Genomic DNA, 14,380 nt, shown 5'->3' on the forward strand with positions numbered 1-14,380 from the left:
TATCCATGAGGATTACACGAGGTATTCGTGATTTGTTACAAGTAGAGAGGAAGCACGATATGAGGGATTTATATATATAATATATTATCGGCATCTTTATATATCTTGTATATACATATAATATAGTTGTTGCTCCCATAAGACTATAACCTAGACAACGGTGCTCTTTTAGCGGAGGGAGGAGGAGAGGTGCAATAGCACTACGATCTACATCTACGTATTAAACATCGATGGTAATACTCAAGGCAGAATAAATAATAAATTAATTTTCGTTGCTGCGCCATACGTCCTGTCGTAGCATCGAAATTATGACTTCGGTCCCGTTTGTTGAGATTTGAAAGCAAAATCTCGCGAAACGGCCGGGTCGATAAACGGAGATAAAAGGCTAATGATACAGGCAAGAAACACTGAAAGTGATTTTTAAAGAGAGTTGTCTGAGGCCTACCCCATAGTAAAGTTTTCTTAAGACCTGAAATGCGAAAAAATCATGTAATCCGTGGCAATAGCGTTGCTTCCGACGCACGTATACTTATGCGAGTAAAGTAGTGTTAGTAACGAGAAGCGCGATGCGCCATTTTTACGTTTAATGGGATTTAATTGACATCGATAAATATTTCATCAGTCGGAATAATTAATTATCAACTTTTCCGTCTTTCAAAATTGCTGAATTATCATTAGGTATTACGCGTGCTACTTTTCAGCACTACGCGATAACTACGTTAATTATTTTTTTTCTTTGTTCAACAAAAAAGAAAGATACGAGTGCATTTCAAATGAAGTACTTCTGATCCTCTAATAATCGCATTCAGCTTTGAACAACGCATCTTCCTAACACAGTCTTTTCTAACTCTTTGGTGCTACATCCAAACTCCGACATCCTGAGAAGAATGAAAGCCAATCTACCTAAAATAATCTATTTCATCCCTTTAATTCGTACAATCACCATTCGTATGTACATACGAATAAGATTTTTCTCTCAGCGTCCATGATATTTATTAAAATATAACGCTCGGTACTATAAGCCCATGCACGACTACAATATTACCAAATCGATGGTAAATATATTTAGAGTTGTACGAAAAAAAAAGTGATATGTATATATTTCGATTTCGTCTGAACGAAACGAGTCGGTGATAAAATAATCTAGATCACATTTGTGATACACAGAAGCGAAATCAAGTCGAAAGGTCGGAAACGGAGCGTGCTGTGTGTGCATAGTTACCTTTGTGATGCGGCGTCGGAGGCCCGGAGATGGTCTCGTGTTTCTGTCTCCATTGGCTCTGTGCAACGATTCTTCTGGATGCTATGGGCGTCGACGGGCCCGGTCCTGCAAGCGCCATGCCCGTTGTCGTCGACGACAACTTTCTCTCAACTACGAGCTCAATCTGCGGCTCCATCCTCGACTCGGTGATGATGTCGTAAACCTCCCGGAAGCTCTTGCCTTGAAGGGACCTCCCATTCCACGCGATCACCTCGTCACCTGAAACAGCCGCAGGGAATCGTCGAGCGTCGTCCGATTCGTTCTTATAGACGGTTGTGAGAATTGAAACGGCTTGCTCGCGATTGTTACGAGCGCTGTCGACAAGCCGTCCGTTTTCAAGGCATCGAAGCTGAAAGCGCGAATTACCACGACGGAATTTTCGTGACACGGCACAGCTCTTTTATTAATAAACACGATCGGATATGCTGTTATATCGCGGTCAAAAATTGAAGGCATATAACTTATCTTTTCCGATTCTCAACAAATGAGCTAAACTTTATGCAAATTTTCTTGGAATTTTATTATTTGATCAATGTAATGACAATTGACGATATATTCATTCAAAAATTTTTCCATTCACCGATAATTAATTTCTTATTTACAAATAAATTTATAATTTATAATTTACAATCTCAAGCATAGCCGCAAAAATATTTTGCAATGTATCCCGTAATGTTTATCATCATATAAACTTCATATTTTGCACTTCGTTCGTAATAAATGCGCGGTAATGCTCACAACTTGAACGACTTGAAAATTCTCCGAATTGCTTGAGCCAAACTTTGTAATCTTCTTACCGGGTCTAAGTTGACCTTCTACGTCCGCCGTGCTACCCTTTTTCACCTTCTCGATCAGAGCACCCATGGAACCATCTTCCAATAGCTTGCCACCGACAACTTTTAGTCCGAGTATACTACTACAGCTTCCGGCGGAGCCGGCCGATTTTCGCAAAACCATGTGGCCGATGATCTTCTGACCGTCCTCGCTCACTTGCCAGGATAATGGATGCTACGGAGCGCGGACAGTATTTCTTTTACTGATAATGGGTGCCATGCCTTCATTAACCATTAACAATATATGGAGTGTACGTCGAAATTCTGGATCTTAATAAAAAATGTAGTAATAAAGAAAAAAAAGAAATTTTTGCCACATTAAATGAAGAACCAGTACGATATAATTATATAATATACAGTTGTTTCATTGTGAAAGTAATTAGTCACAAATCAATCTAAAAACTCATGTTATTTGTACGATAATGTAACTCGTATATAATTTTGTTCGGTTTCCAGTATCCTGACGTATTTCCATTATTGATCTATATTTATCAATTAAAATACAACTTATAGAAGACAATTACAACATAATTATATCAGTTTACAAATACTACTGAGAAATGCCTTGCCTCTTGCAGCAATACATTTCTCTTGCGCGGGAAGTGCACTACTTGAGCATAAAAGGTATTGTATAGTTTTTAAATTAGCGTAAAACTTGAGAGGATACACTTGGGCAAGTTGCGCATAAATGTCGAAAATATAAAGAGATCAATTCTTAATTGAATATCTGAAACAAACTGCTTCCGGCAAATAAAAGCACGAGTCCTCATCTTTTACGAAAAGCCTGCTGGTATCCTCCCAACGAAGAAGGCGGCTGCCTTCGGCGAGCTAGGCATATCGGAATATTTAAGAGCGACAAGCAACGCGCGCTGTTGTAACATGTAATATAAAAGCGAATAGTAGCTACTGCTTCATGCGATACATGCGTGTCTTGTAACAAATATTGCAATAAGTAGGGCATTCTGTACATACTGCATGCATCCCGCACCTGTCAAATTTTCAATGTTCGAAGGTTCCCGACAAAGTATACATACATGTATTGCAGGCATGCAAACAACACTGCGTGAGTCGTCAATATGCGTAATATTGCGTAAAAATCCTGAGCGTGATGTATATCTGAGAACGACACGATTCACCAGGTGGATCTACTTTAGGGAGAGGGGTCGCCTCTTTTTTTTTCTCGGCTTCTATCCTATCGAACGTTGAGCTTCTCGACATTTAACGCGCGATAATTCACAGAAAGGTCCTCGTAAGACAGAATTTTAATTCAAATTTTTATCCGTAAAAAGTTATTACCGTTCACGTCTTTTCACTGTAGCGGGGTTTAATAACAGCATTAATCCTGCTTGGACATTGCTGGAAAATTAGAATGGTCAGTCTACACGATTGATCACGTATTCTCAAAAGGCCATAAATTTTCGCGGATCAACTGCATGTTTTTGTAATCCATTTCTACTTTTACGCCAGTGAAATATTTTAAGTAATTTTAATCGTTATAATAACGATGCTTTTATAATCGTGTTACAATGCAAGTTGAAAATCCGAATTTCCCGTCAGATGTATTCGAACCGCAGAGCTGGCAGGATTGTATGCCAGACGGCAATTAAGCTACTTCTCGCTCGCGATTAAACAGTAGTACGAACCTCTTTCATTTGTACAACAGCTAACCGCTCGGAAATCGTAATAATTGAGGAGATATTATAAAAAAAAATCCTTTAGAGTCGATCGACGACAACTAACGAGGTCGTCAAGCCTCGCCAGTCGCGATATCCTTTGGCCGCGATCCAATTTGATTAATTATGAAACAGACACGCTCTCCTTACGAAAACTGGCAACTTCGCCAATTCTTTAATTGGATTGTTTTGAACCAGCGATTCGCCTGGCGAAAAAAAACACGCGAAATTTTCTAAGTACCCGGTCGACAGAGGGACAACATCGCGATGCACTTTTATCGAATATGAGCTGCCGGGACGCGACACTATTATCGATCGGGCGCAATCGCGCGAATTAATTCCCCCGCATCGTCAAGTCCCCCGTACTCCCCCCTTCTCCCCTCTTTTGATTCGTCTGGTAGAAACCAATCGCGCTCGACGTTGTTTAGTTTCCACGTTTTTGTCTTTACGCATCGCAATCAGTTTCCACTTTTGCCCCCGAGAAAATAGAAGCAAGCCTCGGGTTACGTGACTTGTTTGGAAAATAGGAGTGAAAAAGATTGATCCCGATCGAGTTGCTTCAAGAGATACGTAAGTTGCCAGATAAATTACCCGATTGCCGACCGTTTACCCTGGGAATTTAATCTTGGTTATTTGCTTCGTATAATTGGACCGCGACCCCCACAGCCTATCTCCTTCGTATATCGAACTATGAGCCGTGCACGCAATATTTCGCCCATTTGAACATAAACTTTGCGAAAATGCTCGAATCGACATCTGCCAGAATTGCAGTCGTAAAGTCCATTTTCCGGATAATTAGTTAGCATAATACTTATATAATTATCTGCATGTTTTTTCGAATAATGTGCTTTCAAAACGGTATAAATCTTCATTTATTTGTTCACAATTGCGAAGAAATCAAGTTTTATAACGCTGTAATGTTTGGAAGATATTGGAAGTATCGATCAACGTTACAAATTTTTGCTAATTCCGACAAAATAAATATCAGATCGAATCATCATTTCCATTGAAGTATTCGTAATCGATTGTATAATTTGGCTTCGTTTTAGATACCGATGGGAATAGCCTATATTTTTTTATAACGGAAGAAAGTTTGCAGTAATCTATAATTAAATCGTGATTAGTATTTATTATCCGCTTTTGTTATTTGCAGAGTCTATTGATTCGTTTATTCAGAACGTTCTTCTATTGTGAACGAATCTCACGCTCACAAAATACCAATTAAACACACACACAGACACATACGCTTACATTAAACTGGCGAGTAAAAATAGCAAAAATGGATTTTATGTAATACTAAACGCCATTTTCTCCCACTTCTAGATATTTACAGAAGAGCTTACGCGCCAAGTATTGAATCAAATTATCTGCAACTTCTTATATGTTTTACATTATGTAACGTATAACTTGCGAAAACTTAATTGGACGGCCGTACTTAAACTTGGAAGTGGCGTAAAAGAGAAATGAATGTGTCAGAAATTATATTCATTATTTAAAAGTACATAAATCTTCTTCGTCGCTATTAAATCTAAGTCATTGCGAAACTCGAGGAAAATTACGGTAAATTGTAGGCAAAAGAGGCACGATGAAATGGAATCGAAAGAAGCCTGACGTAAGAGAAAATACAAAAGACGACTTTCTACTTAAAACTTCTGAATTCACGGAATACCGTGTGGTCAATAAAAAAATCATGTGTTTTTATTAATTCCAATGTTTTTTTTTTGCAAATAACTAACAACGTTAATATTGTTGATAAACTGAGTCAACTGGTCGACTCGAAAGTGAGCGATAGTCCGTGATTTCAGCTTCGGGAGAATCCAAATAAGCTTGAATTTTATATCAACGCTGTAAGTTGTACAAAGAAAGCCGATGTAAATCATACAAACGAATCTCGATATAAAAAAACGAACACAAGCACACAAGCCTTGAAGCACGAAGTTTAGGGTTAATCGAGCAAAAGAGGTTCTCTCTCCTGTCAGCACAGATGGGAAGAAAAAAAAAACTCAAACGTTCAAGCAGTAATTTCGTAATAGTTACGGCGTGTGTAATAAATATATATTATATATCTCTCTCGGTTCGTACAGCGATCGGTATCAGTGGTCGCAATGCGATCAATTGCGCAATTCTCCACTCCCTGAAACTTCGGCTCTCCTGGCACACGGTACACATTGTAATCCGAAAGTAACTAATTACAAGTGCTGCACGCTAATTACATCAATTAGCAAGCCACCTCTCCAATGCACCTCTTCGCTACGCTATCGAAGCTAGGAGCGAGAAAGAAAACAACCGTAATTCCACTTTGGACGACGTATTCCATTTCGGATCCGCCGCGATTGGCGCGGCGATTGGAGTAGATCGCGCGCGGAAGAGAGTGATCATTGCCACGATGAAGCAAAACCGTTTTTATCTATGGTCCCGATCGGTGTCGCGATCGTGCAACAAAAAGCGCTGCTGAAAAAACCCCTTTTACTCGATCCACCGGCGAATACGAAATTTGTTCCTAAACTCTTGTCTATTCTCGCGCGTGTGTGGGACTCCGCCTTCTACATCACCGATCAACAGATCGACTCCGATCTACAACTCGCTACAACTCGAGAAGCGTTCTCTAGCATTTTCTTTTTACTTTTTATATTATTTTATTTTTTATTTTTTATTTTTTTTTGCTTTTACGAGCCGGTTGACGTTACTCGCTCGTAACCAGGCCCCGTACCTTGGGCAGATCGCCCCTGTTGCTGTCTTCACTGCTCGTGAAGGTGCTAGAAGTGTCTATCCCGGAGTCTTTGGTCGCGCTGTCTTGGCTACCCTGCCGATCGGCCTCCCAAGACCATTCCTCCTCCTGAGAGCCGCCGACATTGGTCCCACCGTCAAAACGCACTGTCTTTTTCCCCCTTCTCTCCGTGAACCTGATGGACACGCCACATACACAGAGACACGAGAACGGATGGGTATTTGGTGCCTGTGTGTGTGTGAGTGTCTGTCTTGTCGTATCGCGTCGCCGCGATTCCGATTCGCGATTCGGTCCAACCGAGTAGTCGAGCTCGAAGTGTGATCCGCCACGATCGACAACACGGCCCGCGCATATGCTGTCGGTTTATGCTTCGCCCAAGCGATTCGTTCGTCGTACATTGTTTCTGCGATCGTTGGTCAAGAACTCGCTTTCAACATTTCCGTTTCCGATATGCTTCGATTAAACTTCGCGATATTGTAAACTCGAATGCGAACACGGCCAGAGGAGTTTTGGTCGTTTCACATAGTATTATAAAAACGCAAACGTGCTTTAAATTAGTTTATGTTTAATTTAAAAGTGGAAACTAGTACGATAACGATAAATTAAAATATTCAGTGCCCTTTTCGACAAAATTTTGATTATATACCAGATATTTTATTGAAACGAATCAAGTTTTAATTTATCGTGCTTTAATTACAGTACGCACGCAATAAAAATATTTTTTTACGAGACATACGACAAAATAAATAAATATATTATTATCTTTCCTTAACCAACGACGCAGATTCTTTTACGTTATCATTTCCGTTTCTTGTTCAAGCCGAATATATGTCCCGATTCGAATATCTTTGTCTTTTCGATACGTATTTAGTTAATTTTGTAAAGTGTAACGGTGAGAAGATCCCCAATTGTAAAAGTTTATCATGTGAAAAAGTTATTAAATAAAGCACGCGAGATTGCATTATAATTTCAATAATACAGGTAATTATTTTCAACCTCAACGGAGTTTAAGGAGATGCTGAAGTCATGAATTTTATCGACTAAACAACGATTTACAATGTATACGTAGAGTTTACGAAATAAGAGTATGTTGTTACATACTACTACATCAATATCGCACGCACACATGCGGATAAATTTTAATTCAAATTGTAAGCTTTTCGTATTGAATTAGGCGTCCAGATCTAATTCTAAAAGCCCGACGTTCTTCGCGTAATCTTGGAGACGTGTTTGGAGACTCCAATTTCGTAGAGCTTTTACATCGAACAAATATTGTCACGATTCGACAACTCTGGATATATCTCAAGAAATGACAAAGAAAGATCTGAATTAAAAAAACATTCTTGCATAAAGTCCATACTACAGACATTTATTAAAGCATATATTTTAATTCTAGAATTTCCAAATCTGTAAAAAAAAAACAGAACAGACTTCGGGATCTCCTTAAATAGAATTTTTTAATATAAAAAACCAACGACGAACAATGGTCGCGTCTTTCGCGCATCCTTCAGAAATAATGGCACATTCTCCCCGAGTTGCGGCAAACTGGAAACAAGTCGTCTCGCAACGTTAAACTTGTACGATAGGGGGATCCCCTCGACGATATTTTGTCGAACGAGCATTTCGCGCTATACCGGTGAAACGCGACGCGCTTTTACGGCGAAAAAGTGAGAGAGGAAAAAGCGGCGCACACAATCGTCAGCCTCCTTGAAACGCACCTCCTACTATCGGCGCGCCACTCGTCGCCGCACCTTCGGAAGCTCCGTCTGACGAGAGTGCTCTCTTCTTTTCGCGGCTCTCGCGGTGGATGGTGGCCGTTATGCTCCGCGGCCGTCATGCCCGCGCCCGACCCGTGGTGCCCATTGTGGGATCCGTTGTGCCTACGCCCACCACTGGACATTGATTTCGGACCTCCCGCGTGCTGGTAGTACCCCTTCCCTACAGTAGATCCAAAACGTTTCGTGTTTTTCTTTCTCCTTCCTTTTCTTTATCACTCCTCTACGAGCGTGCGCGGATTTTCTTTTCTTTTTTTTATTTTTTATTTATTTATTTTTTTTTTTACTGTATTGCAAACTCTTAATTCTAACTACGACGATTCTCTCTCCCGCGCCTCTCTAGAGAGGAAAGAGCGTATCCTCTCGCGGTCTTCCTTCGAGATCTTCTCTCTGCGCACGCGTCCCTTATGGAACTCGCATGGAGTTTCGTTTTTCGGCGATCGCGTTGATCTACGCATCGAAAACGAAATTGTTACAATGTCTGGGGAGAGGGGATTAATCCTGTCGTTATCTCGAGTCGAATGCACCTTCCTGCGACGTCTCGCATTCCTGCCCTTCATGGTGTTTTTTTTTTTTCCCCCTCTTTCATTCGCGTGTCAGCTTCGTGTGCGTGTCAGCTGCTGCGTTTTGTGTGTGGCGGTATACCTAACGGAAACGAGATAAGGCAGCGGTGCAAGCTTGCCCGCGATAAATGTGCGATAGACGACGTCTGAGAAGCGTTAAGTAGAACCGGTACGTCTGAATCCGCCTACGACTGGCATACGATTGGCGAGAGACGCTAAAAGGTTACGACTATATGCGTAAATTTGTGCAGGGATCGTGTGGTTGTGTGTGTACGTGTGCGCGTACGTGCATTATGGTAGTTACAGCTCGTTTTTTTTTCTTGGTGAAATGTCTAAAGTTCCGCATTGAGAGACGCTTTTTATTTTTTTGGGGTGACAGCGGGATTCTAATGGTAGACACAGCAGACTTTTGATTCGTTTATACAAAAAACAAACCGGACGGAAATAGAAACACATGAAAAGTTATCGCACAGAAAAAAAAATAGATACAAACTTGGCCTCCGTAGGGTCAAATTCATATAAATTAAATTATACCTGTAATATCTGTAAGAAAATACGCTACATCGGTATTTTCAAAACAAAACATCGTTATCACTATTTTCTCTTGAAATTTAAGAAAAGTCTCGAAAACGCTCACCTCGAAAACGCTCACCGTACGAACGCCAAAGACGAGCACTATTCAAAAACTTAATGCAAAAAGGAAAATGAGACACGCGAAACACAGTCCCAACTCCAGTCTCAAAAACGTAAAATTTCGTCGCTGCAACGTCATCATCCCCCCGAGGTTGGTGAAAAGTACCTACGGATCTATACGTGGATATCTAAGTAATGTGTGTATGCGAGCGAACGGAAGATCTCGAGAATGCGGAGATATTTGTGGGAGTTGTACGGGTATGTGTGTACGCGTATATATTTTTGAGTGAAGTGTAGATAAAAATATACCTGTGCACGATTCATAGCCGTCCAAAGTAGAACAAATAAAGTCTATTACAATTCTCTGCCGATCGGTCGCATCGCGTGACGTGCGAGTCACGGACGAGGATTTTTCTCGTAGAAAAACTCGCTATTTTCTTTTTTCTGTTTCCTTTTCTTTTCTTTTCTTTCTTTTTTTTTTACTGTATATACACATCCTCGCATTGTTCTCGCGGTAATGTTAACATAAACGTGCCTCCGAGGGAGCGGAAAGATAATTCTCTTCGCAAAGTGCAAGGACAATACACAAAAGAGAAACCTAAACACAATTAAGTATGGACGGTATGTTCCCAATGAAGTTTAATCCTGAAGTTGGATTAGCGGGACAAACACCGCGGAATTTTAAAAAAGTTATCAAGCTCCACGCGAAGAGCGCAACGCAAAGGGAGAATGCGGAAGAAAGGGGGAGGGACGGGGAAAAAAAATAACATATAACGTACGCGTAATCGAGCCACGAGTCAGATAAACCAGAACAGAGAAACAGCTTATCGATCCCTACTCGATACGCACGACCGTTCGGCAGATACGTACACACACATGCACACGCATACGCACAGATATACATATTATATATATGTATATGTAAGTATACATACAATTAGATATATGTGTAGCGATCAATATATAGCGAAAGATGATTTGCTTTGTATTTTTACGTAATAAAATTATTTAAGTACCGCGGGGAATTGCCGATTCAATCTGTCTGTCGCCTTCTCCCGCGTACCCCTGGAAGTCATCCCTAGTGGCGGCGGCTTTTGCCCTAAAAGCCGATCTCCCTTTAACTACACATTGCAACATACTGTTTGACTTATTGCTAATCATCGAAATAATATGCTTGGCGGTTGTGGCTCATCGGAAATAAATTGCTTTCATATATATATATGTATGCATATGTATATGAAATATATACATATAGCATATAAATTACATATATAGGTTGCATACATTCAGGGTACCGATGCGATACCGGAAATACGGGGATATCTGTGCAAGATTTCGTGCTCGGTGTTTCTAAACACAAGACGCGCAAGTAAGAAGACTGAATGACAGTCACGAAGGTACAAGCTGTTGAACATCGGGGGCTCAACTGTGTATCGTGTAAGAGCGAGAATTACAAAAGTAAAATAGATTCACTAGACTTTGACCAATGAAATTACAAACGTTCCAGTAAATTTACGCACTTTTGTAATATTCACCGAGTTGTATAATACACATGGTCGATCCTCTCCGTGAATAAAAATATATCGCACAAAATAAAAATACGGAAGCGTGTTCGCTGAATTCAACGATTCTGAATTTACCGCGAGCGGTATGTATATTTTACAACCATACTACGAGAACGCCACGAGATGCGAATGATTCTCTGACGTCAGACAGGTGCTGCGCAAGTCGCTGCGTTATTCGCAGACAATTTCTCTCGCTGAAAGAAACGCACCATTAATTTTGTCATGATTAAATATTAAAAAATCGCACGCAAAAGAAGGATATGTTTTCAGATCGAGGAGCGTATAAAAGGGACGCTGGGGAGAAGAAGTCTCGCTGTACGCGTATATATTGTCGGCGCGTAGGCGACGAGCGCGACATAAAAAAAAAAAAAAAAGAAAAAAGAGAGAGAAGAGATTCGCAGTTCGTAAAACTAACAAATTGGTAATACGATCGCCACGAGAGAGCATCCTTATATCATTCAACGACACCTACATATTCGCGTTCCGCGCGGCGATGTGCATTTGATATCCGTGTGTCAATGCGATCTCGACATTACGACATAACGAGAGACGATAAAAGGCGAGAGAGGGACGTCGCTGTGACGACGCTGGAGAGGACCCCGCGCTTCTCCATTGACAATCGCGCGAAAACGCGTAACAATGGAATCAGTCTGGACTACGAAAATTTCATGCTCGAGGTGTTCGAGAAAAGCGAACTTGTAATTTCCACGTTTCCGCGCTGTCGTAAATCGTATAACCGCGAGACCGCGAGGTAAGAGTATCAATGAGCTCGAGTAAGAGGAGGGGACACTTTTACGTCGCGTATTCGCGTATTTCCTCCGTCGCGAAAGTAACGACCCGCATAAAAGACGTCGTCCGCGTCGTTCTCGATACGCGAACGCAAAGCGAGGGGATGGCAGCGTCCCTCCCCCGTCCGACGGCTGAGAACGACCGTGTCGATGGGCGTTCAGAGTAGGCGGTTGGTAGTCACGCATCCGCGGGTACCTGGCGACGCGAGCGTGGCATTTTCTACCCGGCACCGAGAGAGAGATGGGTGCTCGCGTGGGTAATAAATAGAAGAAGAAGTGTGCGCGCGGCAGGACGCGAGCGGTGTGGTAGCAGATGTCGTTGCGGCGAAACTGAAGGAGGGAGTCACGCGTCGGGGAAAAGTGCAGAGAATCTTAATTTAAAAGTTAGATGACACCGACTCACCGCGTATAAATCACTCCAAGATTTTACCACCCCGTTCCCGGCGCCGCCTTACCGCCCACTTCCACGTCGTCGTCGTCGTCGTCGTCGTCGTGGTGGCGGCGGCGGCGGCGGTATCTCGTTTACGCTCCTATTTCTCGTGAAAAAATTTCGCTGAGCTGCGAAAGTTCGGGCGCGCGAAAGGCATGGATAAAAACCGCGCCGACGAAGACTCATTACCGAGATAACGAAATTGGGTAAACTCAAAACGCCGAGTACCTACCTACCTACCTCCGTTCGCGCTATCTCGCCGGTGAGGTGTGATCGATAAACGGCGCGAGAGCGAGACTTTTAGATTATTACAGCCGCGTTTAAGCGTGTCACTGTCGGCATCGAGTCGCGCTATCAGCGCGGTGTCGGAGGCGGATTATTCGCTCCGGGATTGCGGTTTCGCGCGCGCAGGTGCTCGACTGCTGGAAATCTTTATTAGCGTTGATTCCCGACGGCGCGACGCTGAGGAAAACGTAGAACGCGAGAATACGGACGGTGGAGAAGAGATTACTTAGAGACCAGACGAGAAGTGGATTACCGCCGGCCGCCGCATCGATCGTGCGGCAAACGTTTCTCTTGACAATTAATTTGCCCTGCAAATATCTCTCCTTCTTTTCCCATCCCCTGCTGTCCGTGCGAAAAGACACGTGTCTCACTCTCTTCTCTCTCTCTCTCTCTCTCTCTCTTTGGGTTTGAATTCTCCGTTGGGTCCCTGTTGAAACGGGCGATCGCCCGTGTAACATATGAGCACACGTAACTTACCTCGCTTCTACAAACTAATTCTCTATTCACTAATTGTATTGTGCATCTACGAATGGGAGCAACAACACCACCGTCGGGCTAACCCGTCGCTTCTCTCGCGCGTCGTACGCGTTTAAAGCGATTCTCACATATGATCACTCGTTGTTACTCGGCCTCAACTTACGATTGCTGCACGCAATCGTTTCCGTTCATCAGACTTTTCAGAATGAAGAATGTTCGGCTAGATATACCTCATCTCGTCTCGAACGTTTGTTACGGCCAGATGCTTCGTGGCCAGTTTTACCACCTTGGTCAACTCTAGCTTTACTCTGACTCCTTAGGAATCAAAAACCGCAAAAAGGCAGATAATCGGTTAAATTAAGATCGAAATTAATGGTGGATGTGCGAAACCGGCTGTTAATCTCGCCACTGGGCGTGTAATCGATCATCCAATGCACTTTGTGTTCTTTCTCTTTTATCTTGTAGTTTGTTGTTCAAAAGTTTGTTTTATATTCATAATGAAGACAATTAATATACAAAAGAAATAAGAAGTGCTATATATTTTCGATCGAAACGCGGAAGAGCGGGGAATCTTGATCCTTCGATTACACACGTTTTTTCAATGCTTTCTCTAGCACACATGCAGGTGTTCCCTGTCACATCAAACGCTATTTTTCCTAGTAGGGTTTCTTTTCTTCACATAATGCGATGACTGCTATTTTTTCTAGTATTTCTTAAAGTATTCGAAAAAATCTGAAAAAATTTATGAAACATTTGTTAACATTGTACTTGAAGATTTTATTCTGATAAACACTGATTATTGATAAACATTATTTTATTTTTAATACACTTTGAATTGAATAACGAATTTTGTCCGGTTTTGTTGGCAGTAGCTAAATAGGAAAACGACGATTTCAAAATTGTCAAAATATTAAAAAATGTTTTAAAAACATTTTTCATAAATAACAAAATTTACTTATAGAAAAAAAGCCACATGTAGATCTGACAAGTATTTATGCGAGATATTTAGCTTACTTAGTTTTTCGTAATAGGGCTTTGAATCTCTTCTACCATCTAGAGAAAAGTTGCTGAATATGTACCGATCTCCTAAAGCGTATCTATTCAATACTTTATATTTTTACTTTGTATAGACAGCATTTAGTAACAAAAATATAAAATAAACAAAAAATAATGTAGATAAATGTTTAAAAAAATTTTATTTTGTTTTGTACATTTTAGAAAAATCAGGTACATTTGATGTAAATTTTTCATCAACTTACAGCTGATAGTAACGTAATTATGCAATTTTATTTTGAATTGTTATATTTTTATAAAAGAGAGAGAAGGCTTTTGTTGTAGAATATTTTACATTCATGGTATACACATATTT

At 41.2% G+C, this 14,380-nt stretch overlaps 1 protein-coding gene across 1 annotated transcript in view; it reads right to left on the reverse strand.

Moving 5' to 3' along the window:
• LOC105200957 (regulating synaptic membrane exocytosis protein 2) overlaps positions 1-14,380 on the reverse strand; it is a 71,395-nt gene that overhangs the window by 26,975 nt on the left and 30,040 nt on the right. Inside the window, exons 6-10 of the mRNA XM_026130186.2 lie at positions 8,214-8,433; positions 6,478-6,670; positions 2,059-2,269; positions 1,223-1,480; positions 446-469 (exon numbers count right to left, since the gene is read on the reverse strand). Coding sequence (XP_025985971.2) covers positions 446-469; positions 1,223-1,480; positions 2,059-2,269; positions 6,478-6,670; positions 8,214-8,433 — 906 coding nt within the window. The remainder of the gene's footprint in view (positions 1-445; positions 470-1,222; positions 1,481-2,058; positions 2,270-6,477; positions 6,671-8,213; positions 8,434-14,380) is intronic.

This window comes from Solenopsis invicta, chromosome 8 (genome assembly GCF_016802725.1).
Source record: "Solenopsis invicta isolate M01_SB chromosome 8, UNIL_Sinv_3.0, whole genome shotgun sequence".
In the NCBI taxonomy this organism is placed as follows: domain Eukaryota; kingdom Metazoa; phylum Arthropoda; class Insecta; order Hymenoptera; family Formicidae; genus Solenopsis; species Solenopsis invicta.